The 24180-nt window shown below is 48.6% G+C and overlaps 1 protein-coding gene and 1 long non-coding RNA gene across 2 annotated transcripts in view; one reads left to right on the top strand and one right to left on the bottom strand.

The window, feature by feature from the left end:
• Positions 1-8422: 8422 nt before the first annotated feature.
• On the top strand, positions 8423-17965 carry INHBB (inhibin subunit beta B). Its single transcript, XM_072985240.2, has 2 exons — positions 8423-10552; positions 15089-17965. Exons 1-2 carry the CDS (start codon positions 10117-10119, stop codon positions 15862-15864), a joined length of 1212 nt encoding a protein of 403 aa, XP_072841341.1. The 5' UTR covers positions 8423-10116; the 3' UTR covers positions 15865-17965.
• The window catches only part of LOC140703014 (uncharacterized), a 56578-nt gene continuing 45773 nt past the window's right edge, over positions 13376-24180 (bottom strand). Inside the window, exons 2-3 of the long non-coding RNA XR_012082298.2 lie at positions 16207-16341; positions 13376-13510 (exon numbers count right to left, since the gene is read on the bottom strand). This is a non-coding gene — a long non-coding RNA (uncharacterized LOC140703014). The remainder of the gene's footprint in view (positions 13511-16206; positions 16342-24180) is intronic.

Below are 24180 nucleotides of genomic sequence, written 5' to 3'. Positions count from 1 at the left end.
AATCTTTGGCCCTTCAAAGGTTTTGGACTATAAACCGTTGGCCATTCTGGCTGGGACTTCTAGTAGTCCATAACAGAAGGACAAGGACCAAAGGTTCCTCACCTCTGATCTTGATGCTTTTGAAATGTGCACGCTGAGCAATGAAAGCTGAAGCAGGTTTACTCCAAGGTAGAGCCCACTGAATTCAAGGAGCTCACCACCCTGCTTGCCAGCTATAGGGTGAGCCCGAAGAAAAAGACAACAGGACTGATGCATCTTTTATATTTGTGGGGGAACAGAGAGTTTCAGCAGATGTGGAGCTAACAGAAGCTTGCAGAGTTAACAGAGGGGCAAGCCGGAGTTCCTGCTAAATACTGCTTGCTGGTATAGTGGTGATGTTTCCATGGGCATGTGCACAGGTGCAGATCCATGCACCTGTGCATAACAGTGATAAAAATATAAGAACAACCATGCGGGATCAGGCCAAAAGTTCCCAGGTCTCAGGGTGCCAGCTGAAGTTTCAAAGAATAGTGATGCTTCTCTGGTTCTCTGGATGGGAAGTAAAATATCAGGATGAACAATGGTGATGGAGGGCAATTTTTAGTTTTAATGTATGTGCTGGCAGCAAAGCCTGGGTCCTTATCTCCCTCACTTAGCTGTTACCTTGGTTTATCATCTCAGGGTGAAGGTTTTTATATATGTGCTATGTCTGTTCCCCATGCAAAAGCCAGGAGGCAGGGAAGGGCAATGCGAGAAGGAGCTGATGCATGGATGCAATATTACCTAGTTAGGCAGATGTTGCACACATCCTGGGGCAGTTTGCCTTTCCTGCTTCTGTGGACAATACAAGGAACCATCTCTGGTCCTGAAATCTCAGAGAATAGACTGCTTCTGACCCAGAAACCAGACCAATTTTTCTAGCAACCTGTTTTCACAGCAATCAATCAATTGCTTATGGGGTGCCCACCAGCTAGAGCTTAGAAATGTAACTTTTCGGACTACAGCTTCCAGAAGTAGTGTCTCTGGGCCGTGGTACCGGTAGGATATGCTCACAAATGCATCCTGCTTCTCACGCTCCCCAGCCATTGATTCTGGGAGATGTACTGGCTCTGATGCTAGAGGTGATCTATTATGACTAGTTGGCAGAAACAACCTGAACCCCATCCTCCATGAATTATCCTAATCCCAGTTCATAGCCACTCAAGCTGGTGACTGTCACAACAAAGTGCAGTTGCAAATTCTACCTTTTAACTATGCACTTGTAAAAAATATACATGTCTGTTTACTTGTCCTGCATGTATGCATAAAATAGTTCCATAATTATGTAAATTATTTTGATAACAATTGTATCAAAAGGTGGAATAGAAGTACATATTCTCCCCCTACAGGGAGAAAGATGGCATGGAAAATAAATGAAGGGCCTGGAGGTGGTCCTGTGCACAAGCCTGCCATGTACAGTCCACCTTGGGATATGACATTAGACCAATGTTCTTTCCTAGACCAGGTAAACCTTGTGTCTTATAAATTTTTTGACTGGTAACTCCTTTCAGCCTCAGCTAGCATGGCTAGTAGTGGGGGGGGGGGACTGTGGGAGAAGAAATCCAAAACATCAGAAAGACACTAATTAGTTGAAAGCTCAACTAATTCTTCGTCTAGTGTTATATGAACAAGACTGAGGAAGTGTTGGGCTTATGTACTTCTCAACTTCTCATCTTGGGAGTTTCTGGTAACCAGAATTCCCTCTTACATCTAAATATGTGGAACATGGTTAGTTTAGATTATGGTTTGCTCCAATAAGCCAAGATGAAGTCATGGGTTAAAATCTTGACTCTCGCTCACAGACGGTAGCTTCATTTTTGAGTTCAGTTGTTTTAGGAATCTGGGGTTAATTTAAAAGCTGAAACTAACCATTTCAGCTGTGGCTCTTAGCCACTGGTAGGCCAAAGTAGGAACACTTGCATAAAAACATGCAACCATGGGAGAGGGAGGGGCAGTTACCCCCTAGAATTGTAAAAGTTATTATTTTAACATACACATTACATGTACACATGTATTATTTTAATGGACACAGACACATACAGTGTTTGAATAGTGTATGCTATGTGCATGTATTTTGATAATGTACTAGTACTATTTGGCTTTGCCTATCCACATACTCACACCAGAAGTCCTGCTCTCTCTTTGCAAGTATACATGTGCAATTGCACACCCACACATGCTTTAAAAATGCATGCAGGAGAGCAAGCACACATCCATTCACTCACTCACTCTCTCTCTCACACACACACACACACACATAGACAAAAGCTGCTGGAGATGGGGCAGCGCCTCGTGTACCCTAAGAACCGGGACTTGAAGGTGTGCATGCAACAATGAGGAAGGGAAAGGATCTGAAATGTTTCCATAGGTGGAAGATTGCCATAAGCAGCTTCTTTCTGATCAGCTGCAATCTAATCTGTTTCTGTCAAGTGAGTAGGTATCTGAGCTGGCGAGGGAAGATTAACCCAGATTTCTGCTTGGAGGGTCGTGGCACTTGACCCAATTACCTCATGCAGGTGGCATCTCCGACACAGTGCCCATGAAGCTTTTTAGCTAGAGCTGGAGGAGGAGGGAGGGGGATTTGATTTCAATTTACTTACTCATAGTTTGCTGTACCCACCAGTGGTGGTTGCTCCAACCAAATGGGATAATCCTGTTGGAGAACATGCTGGACGTGCTACGAGAAACCAGAATCATGAGGGACCTCTCTAATTTAGACTAAGATCCTAAGACATGTTGGCTCATATCTAAGGGTACAATAAAATAGGGAAATACCTCATATTTTGGCCTGCATTTCAGTCCAGTGTGAGCTATTTCCTGGCAATCATACAGCGCACTGGAGATTGTGTACAATCCCCGACTCTGATCCACATCCAAGCTGGACCTTTTTGGTCCAGCCACAGGGCTACTCTTTTTTGGGGCTGGGCTGGATCAATTCTCAGACAGACAGCAGTGAGGTCACTCCCAGCGAAGCCACCCCTTCAATCAAATGTGATCCTTTCTTGCTGTCTGATTGCCTCCTAAGTCTCCACTGAACTCAGTGGTGGAAATTCATTTTTTATTTCCAGCTAGAATAGACCCATAGGATGGATTGCTCAATCGATCAATTGAGCAATCGATCTAGCACAGCTAAACTCTGATACTTCAGTAACTTCTATTTTAATAGGGACTACCAAAAGGATAAAGGTCAGGAAGACTGACATGTGACAACATAAAGTCAATAGAAAATGCAGATTTGAGCACTGGGACCAGAAATGCCAGTACAGTACTCTGTACTCAGCCTGCCAGTCACCCCCCCATACGCTGAGTACAGAGGAGACAGAAAGAGCTGGAGGGTTCTGGGAGATGCAGTCGGAACAAGGAACTTTCTTCATCTCTAGTTGGGAGATGGGTGCCTGAATCTGCAGGTTCAAAAGATCGCAAACTTTCGGTGCGTGGCGCATGCACCTTTTAAAACTTATTTATATGTTTATTTTTGCCATCACACGCTTCGAGCAAGAGGACAGAGGCGCCTGAGGCCAGCTGGCTCATTTCCAACAGCAAGCGACAGGCGGCGCCCTTCGCCCAAAGTTTTCATGCCAGAGGCTTCCTTCCTCCCCCCCTCCCCATCTCGGCGCTTCCACCGTATGTAGATACTCGCCTCCCGCGAAGATGATGATCGGTCCCTTTGGTTTTGCATGGAAGCGTCGCTTTTGCCGGCTTTGAAAAGCGGCCCTGACTCGATTACGCGGAACCTTGATTGGCAAAGAGAAAAGGCCCGGGGCGTTTGCTCGGAGTGACTCCTTTGCTTTTTGCCTGTCCGAGCCAGAATCATCTCCGCAGCCGGGGAACGGGAGGAGGCATCCCTTGCCCCGAGTTTCCCCTTGCCCACGTGTCTCTGAGGGACCCTTCTCCTTAGGTGTGTAGGCAGCTGCACGTCTGTATTGTCGTAGGTACAGTATTAAAGGCAGGCGCTGGGGTCTGGAGGAGGGAGGGAGGGAGGGAGGGAGGACAGCTGTTCATTGCCGGGCACGCCAGAGAGAAGCAAGTAAGAAGGTGACGTGAACTGCCTTCCACCCCAAATCCACTGAAGGCGTGGAACTCCGGGCGCAACTCTGCGCTTGGCTACTCAGATGTTTCGCCCCATCGACTTCAATGGGGCTGATTTCCAAGTCAGTGTGCAATCTGTTGCGCTTTTATTCGGAAATAAGCCTCACTGGCGTGCAGGGAAACGGCTTGTCCTGGTGAGGCTGGAAGAAAGTCCCATCCAGCTCAGTGGGACTTCCTTCTTCGCAAAACCGGCTTTGGATGCCGCGGCGCCGGTGTTTGGAAATCGGAACCGGGAGAGAAGGCGCAAACCCGCTCCCTCCCGCTCGAAGGGGACAGAAAGGCCCCAGCAGGAATTCCCGCTCAAGCGCTTCATTTCCGATTCCCCAGACCTTTGGCTTGCCTCCGAGCGGGAGCGCGCGCGCGCGCGCACAAACACACACACACACACACACACACAGATGGAGGCGTGCGTGGGTATCCGGAGAGCGGGTTCCAAAATACCTCAGGAAGCCCACTGTGCAAAAACGGCCTACTTCATCATCATCATCACCAGTCACGATGATGATGGTGCACCAGCCCGACGAGCCTTAGGGTACACGAGGGAGGTTTTCCGGAGCTGGGGCTGGCGTTCAGTTTAGGCTACCCGCTCGCCGTTTGTTATTATTATGGCTGGTGGGAAAACATGTTGTTTACGGGGAGGGCGGGGACGCGGCCGCGTGCAGAGGAGCTGAAGATGCAGCAAGCTTGCTTGCTTGCTTGCTTGCTTGCTTGCTTGCTTGCTTGCTTGCTTTCTTTCTTTCTTTCTTTCTTTCTTTCTTTCTTTCTTTCTTTCTTTCTCACATAAGGGCGAAAGCTCTCCGCGGGCTTGTTCCGCCTTCCGCGAGCGCTCGGCCGGCGTGGTCTGCCTCCGAGGAGGAGGTCCGCCCCCCTCCCCCCGTTTCGTCGCTGCCCGGGTTGAGGGCACGATCCCCACTGGCAGCGCCAGGTGCAAACGCCGCCTCAGCAGCCACTCTCCCCCTCCTCCTCCCCCTCGCTCCGCCTCGCCGCCGCCCTCGCCCTTGGGGGAGCCGGGCGCTCCCGCGGGCGCGTGAGGAGTCCCCTCTCTTGACGAGAAAGGGGCCGAAGCCAGGCTCCCTGCTCCCCACCCCCACCCCCCACGCGGGGCTGAAAAGGACGGGCGCGGAGCTGCTGGTGGGGAAAAGCGGAGCGAGTTGTTCCCTAGCCAGGGACTCCGCCCCCCCCCCCCAAATGGCAAACCCTCCGCCGAGGCAGCGGCGAGCAACCCAGGGCACGTTCCCGGGATACCGACGACAAGCCAAGAAGGCGCGGGCAAGGCGCCGGGCAGCCGCCGGCCCTTCCTCTCGCTGCTCTTCCGGAAGCGTGTCCCTCCGGCCCTTTTTGCCTCGTGCTTTCTGGACTGCGCCCCATCCAGAAGGCCAGGTCCACGCCCGGCGCAAGGAGAAGGGCCCGCTGAAGGAATGCCTCGGGAGGGCCCGCTTGACTCGTGGCCAGGCCTTGGGCTTCCTTCACACCATCTCCACGCCCACTGGCTGCTCTCCTCCCCGCGGGCTCCTTACCCTGCGGCCCTCCTGGTTTCTGTGGTTCGCCTGCGCAGGCTGCTGCTGCTGCCGCCGCCGCCGCCGCCGCCTCGGGAGTCCCGTCCACAAGCCTGGAGGAACAGAGGAGAAGGGGGAGGGGATGCTTTCCAGGATGCTCATGCAGGCGGAGTCCCATTTCGTCCCGTTTTGCGGGGCCCTCTTCGGAAATAGAGCGCGGGGAAGAGGCAGAGGCAGGGAGCGCCCTTGCTCCTTGGGGAGATCCTCATGCTTTCTTTGCTCTTCTCTTTACCTACATGCACGTCTTCCCACACTGATCTCGTCCTCGGCGCCCACCTATGTGTAACCTGGGCCAGGACAAGCTCGCTACCTTTCTGCAGTGGGTGGGCATCACGTAGGGGGTCCCCCTAGCTAGGCAAGCTCTACTTTCCGAGTTCTTATTAACGACCCGTTACTGTAGTTGCGATAGGCATAATTGCTGTTAGGTGCTGTCAAGTCGGACCAACTTATAGCGACCCTAGTAGGGCTTTCAATGTAAATGAGATATTCAATGAGTGGTTTCACCAGTTCCACTCCCCCAGTGAGTTCCCATGGCTGAGCGGGGATTCTCCAGAGCCCTAGCCCCTCACTCTAACCACTACACCGGGCACCAGGCATAAGAGATATAAGCATTTACTGTATCTGTTAAGGATTGAGATGGGCAAAATTCAGCCTTGGGAAATCTGCTCTACACTAAATCTAGTTAATAATCTTAACTAGGAAAGACCCACTGACTCAGTTGTTGAAAGGTGAGTCAGCAGTTACGTAAATCCAATTGAATGAATGAGCCTGTTCCAGCTGAGACTGTTCACTGGATTCAGGACAGTGTTTTGACTTGAACCTCAAGTCTACTAACCCTTCTGCTGGTGCAGAAGAAATATACAGTACTGTATTTAGGAGAAGAGAAGTCTGAACTGAGGAATTCGTACCCAATAACAAGGCTGGGAAAATTCACTGCCCTTCAGAACCAACAAAAAGCAATTTCAAGTTAGGCCAAGGATTCCTGGGCTCAGCAAGATAAATTTGGATTCGGGTGGTGGTCATTTTTCTAATGTGGAAATCTTTGCATCAGATAAGTTGATTTACGGAGGTAGTGGAAGGGATAGAAATCTTTATTTCATCCACAGGACCAACAACAAAAAAGAGGAAACAAAAGAGAAACAGAGAAGGAAAATGCGGCCACCACAATTTATAAGGCAGATCCCAACAGAAAACAACTGAACAATAATTCATCAAGAGGTTTAACTCTTGTATCTCCTGAGTTCTTATCTCCTGACCCTGCATGGCCACCCAGAGTTTGCTTCTGTAAATGACCACTGTTCAGGCAATGTTCCTTGTTTGCTTTGCATTTCTGCACCTTCTCACATTACAAGCCCCCATCTCTAGTATTCATCTAGCCCTTAATCTCTCTCTCTCTCTCTGCTTTATTCCTGGATTATACAAAGACTTGATCCCCATAGATATGTGAAACTGCTTATCTGTGGCAGGATGCTTTTGTCATTTCCCAATGACTACTTTTCAAAAGGTCTATACTGATCATGCCAATTTGTAGCTTTTTGCTGGTCTATTCCACCCCCATCATCACAAACATACGTACTTATCTGCCTACTCACTTAACAGTCCATGCATCTGATGGTGTAGGCTGCAGTCCCTAAAACCTGCTGCTGGAGAACACAGGCTCATTCTTCTAGGTGCTCAAAGATTTGTTCTTGTTTTTGATACCGCAGACTAAGACTACCAGAGTTGTCCCACTTGAAATGTTTGTAACAATTCCCAGCCTGTTTGCCACAGAATGTTGTTTCTGATTTTATGATGGGAAGCTGAGGCCCAGGGACAGTGATCAGCCTAACTAGCAGGGAACTGCTGGCTGAAAGGGGATTTGAACTCGGCTCTCAGTTTCCTACACACCCATTGCGTGTTCAGAATGTGGAGGGTGAGAGGTGGTAGTTCATTTACAAAGCCCTATAGCGTCCCTGAGTGTTCCCTGCAAGGACAGATCCTGAAGCTGAGGCTCCAATACTTTGGCCATCTCATGAGAAGAGAAGACTCCCTGGAATAGACCCTGAAGTTGGGAAAGTGTGAAGGCAAGAGGAGAAGGGGATGACAGAGGATGAGATGGATGGACAGTGTCTGCGAAGCAACCAACATGAATTTAACCCAACTCCGGGAGGCAGTGGAAGACAGGAGGGCCTGGCGTGCTCTGGTCCATGGGGTCACAAAGAGTCGGACGTGACTTAACGACAACAACAACATAGCGTCCCCACACACTATAGTTCAAAGTAGATGAGATAGCACTGGCACATTCTTCGGGCCAAAGTGGAGAACCTATTACACATTATTCTACTCCAGCTCTCACCATCCCTGAGCATCGGACATACTGTCCGGGGCAGATGGGAACTGGAGTCTTAACACATCTGTAGGGCCGGCTCTTCTTAGCCCCAGGCAGTAAGGGCCTTGAAACTCTAGGGAAATGCGGCTAGCCCGAGGCTACCTCCCTTTAGCTGAGCAGGAGCTTCCACCCAAGACGCCGCGGCTGAGTCAGGTGAGCTCCTCTCATCCCAGCCGCCGCAACACTTCCGAACAGGGTGGTGGCTGGCTCGTTTGTTTGCCTTGCGACTAACTTGACGCTTCCTGTTCTCTGGAAATCAATGTCTTCATTGAATTAAACCCCCGGCCGTAACTTGCACTCCCGTCCTCTCTCTCTCTCTCTCTCTCTCTCTCTCTCTCTCTGTGTGTGTGTGTGTGTGTGCGTGTGTTTACGGCGGGCGGGCGGGGCTGGGTGTTTGGGTGGGCGTAGGCTAAAGGAGCCCGCATTAATATTTCCACATCAGGAAGTTCCTGGAGCAGCCCGCGGGCAAAAAAGCTTAATCTCCTCCACAGCACGGAGCCTGTGGCGCCTGGCCTGTTATAGGTTGGCGTTCCCACGTGGTTTGAACTTCGGTATAAAAGTTTCCGAGAGAAAAGTGGCCCAATGTTGTGATTTGGCAGGTCGAAAAACAGAGCGAGGGGAGAGCAGGGGGCAGAGAGAAAGAGAGGGAGAGAGAGAGAGAAAGAAAGAAAGAAAAGGCGAAAACGCGCCCGGAGATTAGAGGCAGATAAGCGAGAGGAACCAGGGCGCTCTTCCAAGCGCGACCTTCTGCTGCTGGGCCAAGGGAGGCGGCACGTCAGGTTCAGCCGCCGAAGAACAGCGGGATTCAAACACAAGGCACAGGCGAAGAAGAGCTGCCCCCGGAGGCGGGCAGCGCGGTGGCTCTGCCTTGACTCGCGAGACAGCCCCGTGCCAAGCGGCAAGCCTGCCCGGTGCAAGGGCGAGCCGTCCGAGCGGCCCTTCTGGCTTAAGCTTCCCGGAGCTCTTTCTTTGCCGGCTTGTTCGCGGGGCGCTCCTCCTGCCTTCTCGTGCCTCTCTCTCCCCCGCCCTCGCCCGCCGCGCTTTCATGTGGACACCTGTCCGGACCTGGGGTCCCCAGGAAGGGTCCCCCTCGGCTGGACTGTAGCCCCACTTTGACCGCCGCACGCCCGAGGGGGGCAAGAAGGTGGAGGCAAGGGAGCCGCGGTCTCTCGCCTGGATCTGACTGGATCGCGGCTCGGGGCCGGCTCCCCTCCCGCGCGGCGCGCTTCTTCCTCTCCGGCGATCCTCGCTCTTCGCTTCGGGTTCACTTGGATTTGCCGGAGGCGGGGAACGCAAGGCTTGCGGGCGCAGAAGGGAGAGCGCGCCAAGGAGGCGGAGGAGGCGGCGGCGGCGGCGGCCAGCTGCGGAGCGGGAGCAAGGGACCGGCTCGGTGGTTTGGCTTTTGCGGGTTTCTCTCTCTCTCTCTCTCTCTTGCCCGCTTCGCTCTGCCCCTCGAGGCGAAGGATCGGGACTGGAGGCATCGTCGATTGGAGTGTCCCCGGCCGGTTGGCGATACACTGGATTGACTCTCCCTCTGCCTGCCTGATCCGCCACGCCACGCCGCCCCGGGTTCCCCCCTCCCCGCTTGGCCCCCCGATGACCCCGGCGTGAAAAAGATCGCCTCTTCCTCGTCTCCCCACCCGCTGTCCGCTGTGGGGCTGCTGGATTCTGCCCGACCGGCTGGAAGCACCGCGGCTGAAACCATGCTGAAGAAGGCGCTGCCCGCTTTGGAAATGCCAGCCGCTGCCACCGCCGGCAAGTGACGGCGTGAGGCTGCAGGGGGATTCCGGCTGCCCTGGGGGGAGCCGGCGCTCCGGATCGGCCCCTCTCCCCCACCCCACCGCTTCGGGGCTGAGCTGCCCCCAACTTGGCACCCCTTTGGGCACCCTGACTGTCGGCTGGCACGGCCTCGGGGGCTCCCTGATTGGGCGGCGTTCCCCCCGCCCGGTCTCTGCTCGCGCCTCCCTCCTGGCGCTTCTCCCTCGCCCGCCTGCCCGCGCCCGCCCTCGGTGAGCTCCGCGCACCCCACTCGGCCACCCGCCGGCTCAGCTCCCAGCCCCCGAGCGGCACTGCCTGGAGATCGGCATGGACGGGGCGGCTCGGAGGAGGGGGGCCCTGGCCGCCTCGCTGCTGCTGCTGCTCCTGGCTGCGGCTTGCTGGCTGGGGCTGGGCGCCGGCGCCTCGCCGACCCCCCCTCCCGGAGCCGCCCCCCAGGAGACTTGCACCTCGTGCGGCTTCCGGCGGCCTCCCGCCGAGGAGCCCGTGGCCGGCGGGCCGGCCGTGGACGGCGATTTCCTGGAAGCCGTCAAGAGGCACATCCTGAGCCGCCTTCAGATGCGCGACCGGCCCAACATCACCCACGCCGTCCCCAAGGCGGCCATGGTCACGGCGCTCCGCAAGCTGCACGCCGGCAAGGTGCGCGAGGACGGCCGCGTCGAGATCCCCAGCCTGGACGGGCAGGCCAGCGCCGGGCCGCCGGCCCACGAGCAGGTCTCCGAGATCATCAGCTTCGCCGAGACAGGTGGGCCGCTGCTTTGACTGACCCCCTTTGCTCGGGCCGCCCCTCGCCTGCCCTCCGCGGGGGGGGGAGGGAAGAGGCACCCTGCCCTTCTCCCCTCTCGGGGTCCCCGGGCCGGCCTTCGCCCTTCCTGCTTTGGTTTGGGAGATCCCCGTGCGTGCCCCGGGACACCCACCGGTTGGTGTGTCTCACATTTACCACCACCCCCCCTTTCCGTTCATCCTTCTTGTACCGACACCTGACCTTTTCAGTTCCCATCGCCCCCTCTGCTTTCCCCACCCTGCAGACTCAATTGCAGTTGGGATCCAGTGCTTTGGGATGTTCGTTGCAAATTTTCCTACTGAATTCTGGTTCTCTGGTCTACTTGCTCTTTGATTTTCAGTTTGTCTGGTAAATCCATCCACTCATTGTCCCTTTGACCTGCACAGCACCCATCTAGATCCTACACAGCCGACTGGCCTACTTCCTAGAAGGCTAGGTATCTATGCCCCTGGCTACACCCCTATCCTTTCATCTCACACATCAAACTCACCCTGGTACCTGCCCTGAATGATTTCCCCTAGCCAGTCGTTAGGCCACCACCTCTACAATGCCAGCTTCGCCCATCCATTATCCACCTCTTGCTGCCTTCAGATGCAGGGCAAGAGAAGGATCACACCTCTGCAATCCTTCCCCTACGGCTATTCTCAGACACCTCTGCAGTATTCATACCTGTTTATATCACCTTACCACTCCCACCACATGTCCACTGTCTCTCATGCCACCCTTCTCTTCCAAATCACCTATTTATCTCTTCTGCACCCTGTTTCCCAGTGTTGTACAGAATATCTCCCCTTCCATTCCTAACCTTGGATGACCTTTTCCCCTTATTCAAGGATCCATACACATATCTTCTGCAACCGTCCCTGTGCCCCACCCACATGTGTGCCCTTGGGCTTCTCTTCTTCCTGTGCCCCTTGCAATCACTGGCATCTGTCTGCCCCATTGACACCCACAGGTTAGGCACCTATTCTGCAAAAGGGCCTTTGTATCAATACCCTATTCATTCCTTCATCCCCTTCCTCTCCCATATCCCCCATCATTGAACTTCAGGTATAGTCTTCAATTGCTTCTTGTCACTCAGGTCCTTTGCTTCACCTACGCATCTGCCTGCCTCAGGTGTTCTAGCCCCCTTTGCTGACATGTGCTCTCTATCATCAGTTCATGAGTGCACTGCCCTCTTGGTGATCCCATCTGTTCAACCTTCATGTGACCATCTGTGGTCTCTCACCATATACTGTATACATATTCTCTAAAATTCCAGAAAACCCGTGGCATACCTCTCTCTGCAGCGTTTTCTCCTTATTCATCTATTCCCATGCCCAATGTATGGGTAACAGTGAGTCTATCCATTTATTTCATGCCCCAGATGTTCATCTACTGTATACAATCACCTTGTTGCATTCAGCCACTCACCTTAATGGTCTTGTCCATTTCTCCTCTCATTTACCCATTCATTAGTAATACCTTTCCAACGTCATCCCTGTGTTGGAAAATCCATCCTCTTCCTGATATTGTGTCTCCCTTTGGTTTCTTCTGCTTGTAATAATAGCACAATATTCATCCTTTCTTGTTTCCTTTCTTCTATTCCTGGTTTAATTATCCAAACTGCTGGCTTTCCTTCTCCCATGATATCCACACTTATTCCTCCATCCATCTCAAACGGCATTGGTGCCACCACCTTCCGATTAGTCCCTGCATATTGGATTGGTAGAACACCTAAATCCGGCATCTCTTTATTCAAGTTGTCCTCTATTTGAGGGAGATATTCTTGCTCCATATCTTGTGCCAAACTTACCCTGCCATCCCTCCTTTATACCTCTGCACTCAATGACCTTCCCAGCGAACGTTTTCAGATAATCTTTTTTCTTCCTCTCACCCTTTCCGTCTCTTCACCAATTCACAAATGCATACAACCAGTACTAGATTTCAACCTATGTTCCAGAGTAACCCGAAGATTCCTTGGAACCAAAGCTCAGGATTGTTCCTTTTTTGGACTACAGGTCCCAAAATCCTTCAGCCAGTATGGCCAGTTATGGTCCAAGAAAGGAACTTTTGGAAGTTCTGCCTTATTAGGGGTCCTTTAATGCAAAGATCAGTCATGATGGACCATCTTTCCTCCTCTGCAGCAGAGCCAACAGAAAAAAGCAGGAGAGTGTGTTCTATGTTACATTTTCAGTTGATACAGGGAGATGCTGTGGCCTAACCTATGAGATTAGAGTGTATGTGGCATGTACTGTGGATCCATGCCATTTGGCTACAAGTTCCTCAGCAGATCAGGACATGTGAGGTTTCCCTTTAGGTAGAAAGTTTGAGAAGTGCTGTGCTAGCTTATACATGGAGGGGAAAAGATGGGTGGATGGGTTATGGGATGGGCCATTAGACCGGTTACATGAGAGATGAGTGGATCTATTTAATCCTTTAGTATTCATTTTATATTTTTCTTCACTGCCACTGACAAATATTGCATATTGGACAGGTCGTTGCTTATTTGCTGTTTGACAAGTGTCAATATGGCATATAGGTCTAGATGCTTTGGGAGGCTATATGGCCAAGATGTGTGTGAGGCCCTCCAGGTGCGGTTCATGTGCAACTTTTGTATTCTTTCAGGACTGAATTTGCTGGCTAGGGTCTACGGGTTTTGCACTACCATACGTTGCCTGATTTTGCTTAGGTCACACATGTACTGCTGAGACAGAATGCTGGGCTTAGAAGGCATATGGCAAGCTTCAGTTCATCATGGTCTCAGATAAAGTCTAGGTTAAGAATACCTGTACTTTTGTCAAGGCTAGAGGATCACCACAGGACCATATAAACCAAGGGACCTGGATGATTGAACGGCACTGTAAGAACTGCTGTTAACGATGTCAGCATTGAGATTTTCAATCGCCTGTCATGTTTTGGATTGTGGAACTGAAATGTCTGAAATGCAACGGAGTGAAGAAAAATAAAGAAACCCAGAATCAGTGTGTGGTTAAATAAAATATAGTTAATTAAAAGCGAGCTCCACTGGGTTCAGTATGGCACTCAACCCCTCACACATATACACACCAGATGAATGTGCATAGGATTTGCAAGCTTGGGTCAGAAATATTTGGGTTGGGAGCGATCAGTGGCACATGACAGCTCATAAGTGCCACATATAAGTGGAGCTGCCAGATACCTTCTAAGTGGGTGTGAGGAGGGGAAGGGACACAGCAGATGCAAAATAGCATTGTTTGACTCACCCAGAAAATCTATGTGGGACCTGGGACTAATCAGAGCCTGTGACTCACCATTTATCTGCTTGGCTAAATCTCCCAAGAGAAGATGCTTCAGGCTACTTCCCATTAGAGTGGCCAGGTGCTAAACAGAGTAGGGCTCCTACACCTTTCATAGGGGTGAGGAAGAGAGAGCTAAATTGCCTCTTCCATACAACTGTGACGGATGCAGGGGTTGTGGCCTGTAGTTTGTGCTGAGGTGGTTGTGCGCCTTGTCGGTCCTGAGGTGGGAACTCACATAATCGAATGTTTCTTTGCTCTCCCCTCCACCCTTCCTATAGAGAGCTAGCATGTCAGGAACACTGACAATCTGCTCCGCAATCTAAATTTGCGTCTTTTGACACCTTAAGGACCCCCGTGTTTTACGTGGCACAAGCCTTCATGGACTGCACCTCTCTTTGAAAGCTTATGTCAGATAAATCATACTAGCCTTTAAAGTGCTATGAAGTTGTGGTTTCTGCTGTTAACAGACTAACATGGCTAACACAGCATGGAGAAATCCTATGTTACTTGTTCTTGTTACTAGAATATTTTTTCTAGGGAGGATTGTATTGACACCTGAAATGATGCAGATTTAGAACCTTAGTGAGAAACCCGGCCCTTGTTCAGTGGACCACTCCACTGCCAGTGTTTCCCCAGTAAGAACTAGGCCTTCACAAAGTGGGCTAGTCAAATGCTAGCGTTTTGCAAGCATGATGGGGCTGTTGGGTGAATTTACAGGGCACATCTAAATTGTAACCAAATCCTTTCTTCTCAAACCGTTCCCTGGTTGTTAACAATTTGTGCTTTCTGGGAAAATTATATGCGAAGCAGGCTGCCTCTGCCAGGCAAACACTTTTTTTTTTAAGAAAGGGAAGGGAAGGAAAACTAATTAGCACTTCTCCAGGTGCTCACAGGGCTCCTTTCATGGTTTGAGATCTATATGACCTTAATTACTTGTATACTGATTTCTAAGGATCTGATTCTCCCACTCTCCAAATAGCCTGAATGAGTTCTCTTGGGAAGCTCACTTTGAAATGGGTTTCCATCACCCATTTAGCTGCTAAATACACATTGCAATTCATAGCTGGTCATTGTTTTTATGATTTGGACATCTGTTGTTTTAGGAACTGCAGTAATATGGTGGAAATATTGCCTTTTTTTTAAAAAAATACACTTCTTTGGTACTTATTGCCATATTTTTTCTCTCTCCTCTCCCTGCTGCCCCCTCCCCGCCATCCACCCCTGCCTTATATCTTAGATGACCTGGCCTCCTCTAGGATGCGGCTGTATTTCTTCATTTCCAATGAAGGGAATCAGAATTTATTTGTGGTTCAAGCCAGCTTATGGCTTTACTTGAAGCTGCTTCCATACGTCTTGGAGAAAGGTAGCCGGCGAAAAGTGAGAGTCAAAGTGTTTTTCCAAGACCCGGACACTAGCAACAAGTGGAATGTGGTTGAAAAGAAAGTCGATCTCAAAAGAAGTGGCTGGCACACATTCCCCATGACAGAAGCAATCCAGGCTCTGTTTGAGAAAGGGGAGCGAAGGCTGAACTTGGATATTCAGTGTGACGCCTGCGAAGAATATTCAGTACTGCCAATTTACGTGGACCCTGGGGACGAATCTCACCGGCCCTTTTTAGTCGTGCAAGCCCGCTTGGCTGGCAACCAGCACCGAATCCGGAAAAGAGGCTTGGACTGTGATGGCAGGACCAATTTATGTTGCAGGCAACAGTTTTTCATTGACTTTAAACTCATCGGGTGGAATGACTGGATCATAGCACCGCCGGGTTACTATGGGAATTACTGTGAAGGGAGCTGTCCGGCCTATTTGGCTGGCGTCCCGGGCTCAGCGTCCTCTTTTCACACGGCCGTCGTGAATCAGTACCGCATGCGAGGGCTGAACCCAGGGACCGTGAACTCGTGTTGCATCCCAACCAAACTTAACACAATGTCCATGCTGTACTTTGACGATGAATACAACATCGTGAAGAGGGACGTTCCCAATATGATTGTGGAAGAATGTGGTTGCGCCTGATGGGGAGGGAGGGTTGTCTGTGAAAGGGGGGGAGGGGACAGGGAAGGGGTGGGGGAAGAACATTCCCATACAGAATGGGGATCAGAGTGTGTTTTGCTGTCTTTCTTCCTTCCAAGCATGGAGGTTAAAAAAAATCCTCACAGAGGAAATGGCAGCAGTAGCAGCGGCGGCAGCAACAACAACAGCAACAAAGATATAAAGATATATATCATTTCACTGTGTTGTCAGGACAGTGGCAGTTTATGGATCCCGGACACTAAAATATGCTACCACCTATAAACTAATGCTATGAAGTACCTTAATCCCACCCCCACACCCAAGGACACAAGCACATATACTCACAGCGACACGCACATGCAAGTTACACGACTCAGCTTGGAGGAGGGAAGCGAGGAACAGAAAGGGAGTTGAAATTCCTGCCATTGATAAACCATTAGCCATTTCTTCTGTTAGCCAGACATGTGATGAATCAAAGCACTGGGAAGCACAAGAAAAGAAAACATGTCTAATATATATCCTCGTACACGAGTATTTTAAGTGACCAGACATACAAACGACCACCATCACCTCTAAGGTCTAAAAAAAGGAAGTAAGAAGCTACCTGCTTAAGGCAAGATGAGTCCTTCCTCTTGATGTTAAACACTATGTAAATATATATGTTTGGAAAAACACAAATGGTCTATATAGCACTTCCAGGGTAGAATATTGTTGAAACCAGAGAGAGAGAGAGGAGAGAGAGAGAGAGAGAGAGAGGAGAGAGAGATTGAAAGATACAGAAGTAAATATGACGAGCTTAACATAGAAATGGTTGCTGTGTTCTTCTGAATGATGCATTGGCATGATTTCATGTTTTCATGGACCATTAGCTTCTCCCATACCTACCCCATGGGGTCTGCTATCACAGTTATGCCATCTAAAAAAGGGCTTGCTCCACCCTGTCCCTGTTTTGCACACTGTTGCTATGTTCTCAGAACATCGGCAACATCAAAAGTTGCAATTTGTGTTCCACCGCAGGGGATGCAGCAAGAGCCTGTTTGGAACTATTGGGAAGGAGGATGGGGAGAGGAGAAAGCAGAAAGAACGCGAGTCAAATTGGGAACTCCTCCTCCCCCCCCAGATAATTTATAGTCCCACAGTGCTGGAGGTGAGGGATACGCCATACTGTAGGTAATGGGAAAAGATCCGTCTAATATCTATGGGAGGTAAAAAGAGGGAGGAAGGGAGATCGGGTGTGTGGAAGAGAAGGAGGATTTTTGCTCTTATTTTCTAATTCCCTTCCCAGGACATGCCCAGGGCGGCTGCAGAACTCCAAAATCCATGCTCTAGCACAGCACTCATAAACTGCTTGGATGCACGTTATTATAGCACTTGCAGATTTCAATGCCTTGAAATGGTTGGTACTTGATGGTGCACTTCTCTTTGCTCACTATCTCTTAGGTTAAAAACAAGTGCCGCATGAGCTATGCAATTTAAGTGTCGACCCATCCTAGACAAAAACTGGACTGAAATGAGATGGTACTTTTTTTATATTTTTTTTATACTTGAAATTAAATCTTTTGCTTCTTTTTTTAAAAGCGAATGATTGCTTTTCATGTTTGCACTGATGTAGTTGCATGATGTAGTCAAGAGAAACTGCCATTTGAAAAAAAAGTTATTTTTATAGCAGCAAAAATAATAATAATAATAATGAATACAGTGAAATGTATTATACATAAAATTTTGGAACCAAAGAGGCCAACATATGAATAGTAATTTTTATCCGATGGCAAGGCCATCATATCATATTTCTATATATCATGTGATGATCCTGAACACTCTCCAGTGAGGCCTACCAGTTCTTTTTCAGGGCACGAGACGGATTCTATTGTGTTTGGTCAGTGTATTTTCTATACCATCATACATAGCAGACATTATAAGATGTACATCCTTTAAATGAAAGAAAATAAGAAAGAAAACCCAATTGTTGTTTATTTAATTAATGTCCCTTATAGGTTCTGTTCCGTAATAATTTAAATACCAAACAACTTTCACTTAGATTTGCTGTCGGAGTATTTTACATTTGTGTACAGTTTAAGTAAATAAAACAGAAGAGAGAGAAAAAGTTTTGAGAACCACAGCAGCTTTTTGCAGTTACACTGGCCTGCTTAATAAAGTTTGCTAACAAGTGTCCGTAACTTGGGAGATCAAGGGCTCCTTGGCTGAACATACTTCTGCACTGTTGAATGGGGCCACGGATGTATAACCGTTTGAAGGATAAAGGCCAAGTTGCTCCCAGTCTGAGTGCAAATCTCATTAAAGTGCATGCAGTTAGTGGTGCAAGGTGCAAATTATCTGGGTTGGGGTGGAGGAATACAGTCTCGGGCCTTGACAGTACCAAGATGAACTTAGATGCTGTTCCCTCCTGCCCTTTCACGGTGTTACTTTTTGTTGTTGTTGTTTAATTTCTCAGTGAAAGTTGATGGGAGGTGAAACAGCTCACCTGGGCTGGATTGTTATTTTTCAAACTTCTGAACTGAAGGAATGTCTTCCACATGGATGGATCTGCTGTGTGGAATTCCTGCCTCTGTGCCACGGAACATCTGCAGGTGATGGCATGGTGGCAGTGGAGTTTTAGCAACAGATGGGATGGCTGTCACTTAGCCATTTGTTATTGCCTTCTGGATATCGTGAGCCACAAGCTGCACAGTTCATGGTTCAGGATGACGGGGAATTGTAGTCCACTTAACATCTGGAGGGCTACTGGTTTCCTCACTCCTGTGTTGAAGCATATACCCCTCCCCCCAAGAGCTTGGAAGAGTTACCTTTTGGACTTCAGCTCCCAGAATCTCCCAGTCTAAGGGATTTGTGTAGCTGTAGTTCAGCAATCACTTTTCTAAGCTCCTATGCACTCAGTATATGCAGGGCGCAACCTGAATCCATTGGCTTCCCTGTTGCTTTGGGTGGCCTGGATGTATGCCCTGCAAAAAGGTTAATGCTTTCTTTCCCACAGTTTCATAATGCAAATCAAGATTCATGGAAGGTTGTGTGCTCTTGTTAATATCCTCCCTGAAGAACTCTTATTAAAGCTGGGGCTCTCGAGGAACACATGTTCTAGGTCTAAGGCTGCAGCTGTGATTTGTTGAAAAATGCAGTGAGGAAATAAAGGAATATTTGAAATGCACAGTATCTATTTAGTAGTGGGAGCCGAACTATTACATAGTGTACCCCCAGCTGGCACCCTGCAGATGCATTGGAATATACAGTGGTGCCTCGCTAGACAGTTACCACGCAGTTCTTTTTCAGGGCACAAGACGGATTCTATTGTGTTTGGTCAGTATATTTTCTATACCATCATACATAGCAGACATTATAAGATGTACATCCTTTTCGCTAGACATTGGCTTTTTGCAATCACTATAGTGATTCGCAAACAGTGATTCCTATGGGGAAATTTCGCTGGACAATGTTTGGTCCCTGCTTTGCAAACCGATTTTTGCAAGACGATGATTTTGACAGCTCCCTCCGCGCTCACAAACAGGTGTTTTCGGGACCTAAGCTTCACAAGACAGCGATTTAAACAGCTGATCAGCGGTTCACAAAGTGGCTTTCCTATGGCCGATCTTTGCTAGACAACGACAATTTTTCCCCATTGGAACGCATTAAACAGGTTTCAATGCATTCCAATGGGGAAATGCTTTTTGCTAGACAATGATTTCGCTAAACAGCGATTTCAGTGGAATGAATTATCATCGTCTAGCGAGGCACCACTTCTAACTCCCATTATTCTCAATCACCAGGATCATACTGATGGTGAGTGATGGGGTATGTAGCCCAGTCCATCCGGAAGGTGCTGGTTTGAGGAAGCCTGATGTGATTGATACAGATGTCAGTGTTCTTTTTCTTTGGTTATAGGAGTTCTGCCTCTTGGTAGAGCAAACTGTTGCCTGTCCCTCTTTGCAGAGGTTGGGCTCCAGAGCAGATGGAGAGGAGCACTTTTAGGGCCACATGTCATTGGTTCAGGGAGTCTAGCCTTTATCATCTAAGAAGGACCAAATCTTGCAGGCGCTTAAGAGTCATGTCCTTGGAATAACTGCACTGTAGAATACGGGTCACTCTCTGGATGGCTCTCAGGGCTCTATCCATTTGCTCTGTGTCAGCTACTCTGATTGAAACACCAAGTTTTCTGGTGATATTGGGGAATAGCCTTCCCAAAGTATCTGTGAAGATTGTCAGTCATCCAGGTGAGATTATCTGGAAGTTGAATCATGGCAACTGGACTTTCTTGAAACATTTTGCTACTCGTCCAAGTAGCTTCTTCAGTCTAAAGAAGCTGCTTGGATAAGTAGTGGAACATTTCAGTCTAACAAGAAAGAAGTCCAGTTGCCATAACTCGACTTCCAGATAGCCTTCCCAAAGAGGTTGTATTCCAGATGTCTTAGCGCCAGATGGGATTATATCTCCCATCCCCTTGGGCCAAGAGCCATGTTGATTGAGGCTGATGGGAGCTGTAGTCCAGAACACCAGGGAGGGGCTCTAGATTGGGAAGGATTATAGCAGAAAAATTTAGTTGTCCTACAGCATATCGGCAGCTGTTCAAAATATATCCCAGCAGGGGCCATATGAGACGTGCCAAGCTGTACACTGTCCAGTGCCTTAGCACTAATGTACATGTGTGTGAATGCTATATACAAGATGTAGGCATCTTTCCTCTCAGATTTAACAAGAGGTCATGGGGGCATATGTCTACAATTTCTCTCATTTTAAAAGAGCTTAAAATTTGAGCTAATAATTTAGGAGATGTGCACTAAAGACAAAAATCAGGACATAACTAAGTCAGGGATTTGTTAGGTTTTTGTTGTTGTTTAGTCATTAAGTCGTTTCCGACTCTTCGTGACCCCATGGACCAGAGTACCCCAGGTGTTCCACTGCCTCCCAGAGTTGGGTCAAATTCATGTTGGTAGCTTAGATGACACTGTCCAACCACTGTCATCCTCTGTCGTCTCCTTCTCCTCTTGCCTTCACACTTTCCCAACATCAGGGTGTTTTCCAGAGAGTCTTCTCTTCTCATGAGATGGCCGAAGTATTGAAGCCTCAGCTTCCGGATCTGTCCTTCCAGTGAGCACTCAGGGCTGATTCCCTCCAAAATGGATAGGTTTGGTCTCCTTGCAGTCCACGGGACTCTCCAGACTCTCCTTCAGCACCACAATTCAAAAGCATCAATTCTTCAGCGGTCAGCCTTCTTTGTGGTCCAGCTCTCACTTCCATACATCACTACAGGGAAAACCATAGCTTTGACTATGTGGACTTTAGTTGGCAACGTGATGTCTCTGCTTTTTAAGATGCTGTCTAGGTTTGTCATCGCTTTCCTCCAAAAAAGCAGGTGTCTTTTAATTTCGTGGCTGCTGTCACCATCTGCAGTGATCATGGAGCCCAAGAAGGTAAAATCTGTCACTGCCTCCATATCTTCCTCTTCTATTTGCCAGGAGGTGATGGGACCAGTGGCCATGATCTTAGGTTTTTTTAATGCCGAACTATCTGAAAACAGGCTCCATCCCTGATCGTTCGGAAAAGTTGGAAATTATCTATTGTGATGTGCCAAGCAGATGACAGCTAGGGATGGAAAGAAATTAGTTTGATTTGCATTTGCTTGTAAACTTTCTTAATGTTGTAGCTTTGAGCCAAAGCACAAACTGTTTATGAGACTGAGTGGTGGTAAAGTTAGGCAATGATAGCATATAAATCTAAAGTTCATACAACCCCACTTCAGCCTAGAGCTGGCTCTAGGTTTATTTTATTTTTTATTTTTTAGAGGAGCGAGGTTGGCAGAAGTTTAGAGAACAGAGCATCATTTGCCCTTTTAGTATCACTCATTGAATACCACGAGGAGCCCCGTGGCGCAGTGGTTAAATCGCTGTACTGCAGCTAAAACTGTGCTCATGACCTGGGGTTCAAATCCCAGGTAGCCGGCTCAAGGTTGACTCAGCCTTCTATCCTTCCGAGGTCGGTAAAATGAGTACCCAGCTTGCTGGGGGGGCAATGTGTAGCCTGCATAATTAAATTGTAAACTGCCCAGAGAGTGCTTGAAGCGCTATGGGGCGGTATATAAGCAGCACGCTTTGCGGTATATAAGCAGCACATCCTGCAGTTTTAGAGGCCCCTTAACTTGACATTTACGGGCACCTTCTGCCCTGGTTTAGCACCCTCTTAGACATTTTCTCCAGGTCCATCATGCCACCATGAAGGGGTGAGCATCTCATGCAGTCCATCAAGCCATTCTTATAGTACTTGCCATGGTACTATGAGCGGAAGATGTTGGAAAAGTTGATTCCACCTAGCCAGATAACAACTTCCATTTTCTAAGGCAATCAATATAAGCTATTGAGATCTATATTTTTAGGTCAGAAGAGACAAAACTCAGTGGTGTTACTAACAGGCCAGAGGTCAGCAAAGTATGGTCTAGCAGACATTGGACTGTGAGATCTATCAGACTCTCATTCAGGTAAAAGAAATTACTGTAATTACAAACAAGTACTTATTTATAGCTGGTTATTTTGAAGCTTTGCTCGGCTGCCAAGGGGCAATAAATGAAAATTGGAAGCTCATCATGTTTTACTAGTGGCATCTACATTTTGAAGGATCTCCTCTATTTCAAAGAACTAGAATAATTGCTTATTTATATGAATAGGTTACATTTGGGTTGTCTGACAGGAAAAAGAGTCAGAAATAAAGTAATAGCAACAGGAAAACGAGAGAGAGAGAGAGAGCCACTCACATTTTTATTTGGCGGTAAACTCTGTATTCAACTATAATACTCTGAGCACATCCAGTCATGTTCAGTCTGACTGAGCTGAGAAGGTTCAGGCCTTGTTAATACCTGATAGACCACCCATTTATATTAGGGCTCCTCAAGCAGAGCCAGAAAGGATCTCACCTGAAATGCTGGAGAGCTGCTGCCGGTAAGAGTTGGCAAAACTGAGCTAGACAGGCCAATGGTTATTTTGTTCCTGTTAAAACGAATCAGGAGTGCTCCTGTGCAAGTTATAGGGCTTACACCAAAGGACTTCCTGAGTTCTGCATCAAAGTTAATGGAACTTAATTTTGGCCTTCACTTTGTCCGATTTTTTCTACCAAGATAGCCTCAAAGCATTTTGGATGACAGAGACAGACTTTTCTTGGAACACCCTGAATATGTGGTAGAACAGAAGTTGCTTAATGATATAGACTACTTCTGTCCTGTAGGTCCATCATGGACATTGTTAGGGGTGGGCCTACCATTCAACAGACTAAGTCCTGAGGTAAGAGATGGGGGGGGGGGCTGAAATGCACAGCTGAAATATCCTTGACAAGTGGCCATCCAACCTATGCTTAAAAGCCTCCAACAATGGAGAGTTCAACACTTTACGAGTTAATATGTACCACTATTGAACAGGACTTCCAATGAGAAACTTCTTCCTCATGTCCAATTAAAATATCTTTTCTCGCCATTTAAATCTATGGTTCTGATCTTACTCTCTGGAGAGGAGAAAACACTCTTGCTTCATCTTCCGTATCTGAAGATGGCTGTCATATCACCTCAGCCTTGTTTATGCTAACCATACCCCTCAGCGCCTCCTCCTTGGGCTTGGTTTCCAGAACCGTCACTATATTGGATGCCCTCCTGTTGTCCTGCTCCAGAATTCTACAGGCTAGTTGTGGACTTGCATAGATTATCTCTTACATCTTGAATTCAGAGGCTGTTTCACACGTGCACATCTATTACTTAAAAAGTGCAATATCACATGATGATTAGCATCTATCAGTGAGCCTTTAGAACCCTAACACCACAAATATAACATCTGCATCGCTTCACAACACATGCCATTTAAAACTGACTCCGTTCTCATATTCAGTTCCACTCAATCCCTCGCATGCAGCCAAATCAAGCAAAGGCTAACTCTGTATCAACCAACCACACACGTTTTCTTTTTCTTCTCCCCGGAGATTAGTTTATTCTGTGTTTTGATTGCCACATTCCCATCCATTTCTTTGAAAGCACCTAAGGCCAGCCCTATCATTAGGCAGAGTAAGATGGTCATTTCAAGTGGCAGATGCGAGATGGCATAGAAAGGGCAGCAGTCGCAGGCACTCTGTGGCTTGTGAAATCCCCAGTCCTCTCTTGGAAGAGAGAGGATCAGCCTGCCCTACATCCCTTAAACTAGCTTATTGCCCTCAAGGGTTGTCAAAGGCTTGTTTGTCTCATCACCAGCCTCTATGTCAGACTTTTCGTGGGCAGATGAGTTGGCTTCTGAAGTAGAAATGGGTAGTGGATGTCACCTCCGAGAGCAGAATGCCTAGTGT

Source organism: Pogona vitticeps, chromosome 1 (assembly GCF_051106095.1).
Source record: "Pogona vitticeps strain Pit_001003342236 chromosome 1, PviZW2.1, whole genome shotgun sequence".
NCBI classification, from domain to species: domain Eukaryota; kingdom Metazoa; phylum Chordata; class Lepidosauria; order Squamata; family Agamidae; genus Pogona; species Pogona vitticeps.
This window is presented reverse-complemented; position numbering and strand designations above follow the sequence as displayed.

Coding starts and splice junctions, on each gene's coding strand:
- INHBB (XM_072985240.2), top strand. CDS start 10,117: ATGGACGGGGCGGCTCGGAGGAGGGGGGCCCTGGCCGCCTCGCTGCTG. Junction 10,553..15,088: donor CATCAGCTTCGCCGAGACAG/GTGGGCCGCTGC, acceptor CTTATATCTTAG/ATGACCTGGCCTCCTCTAGG.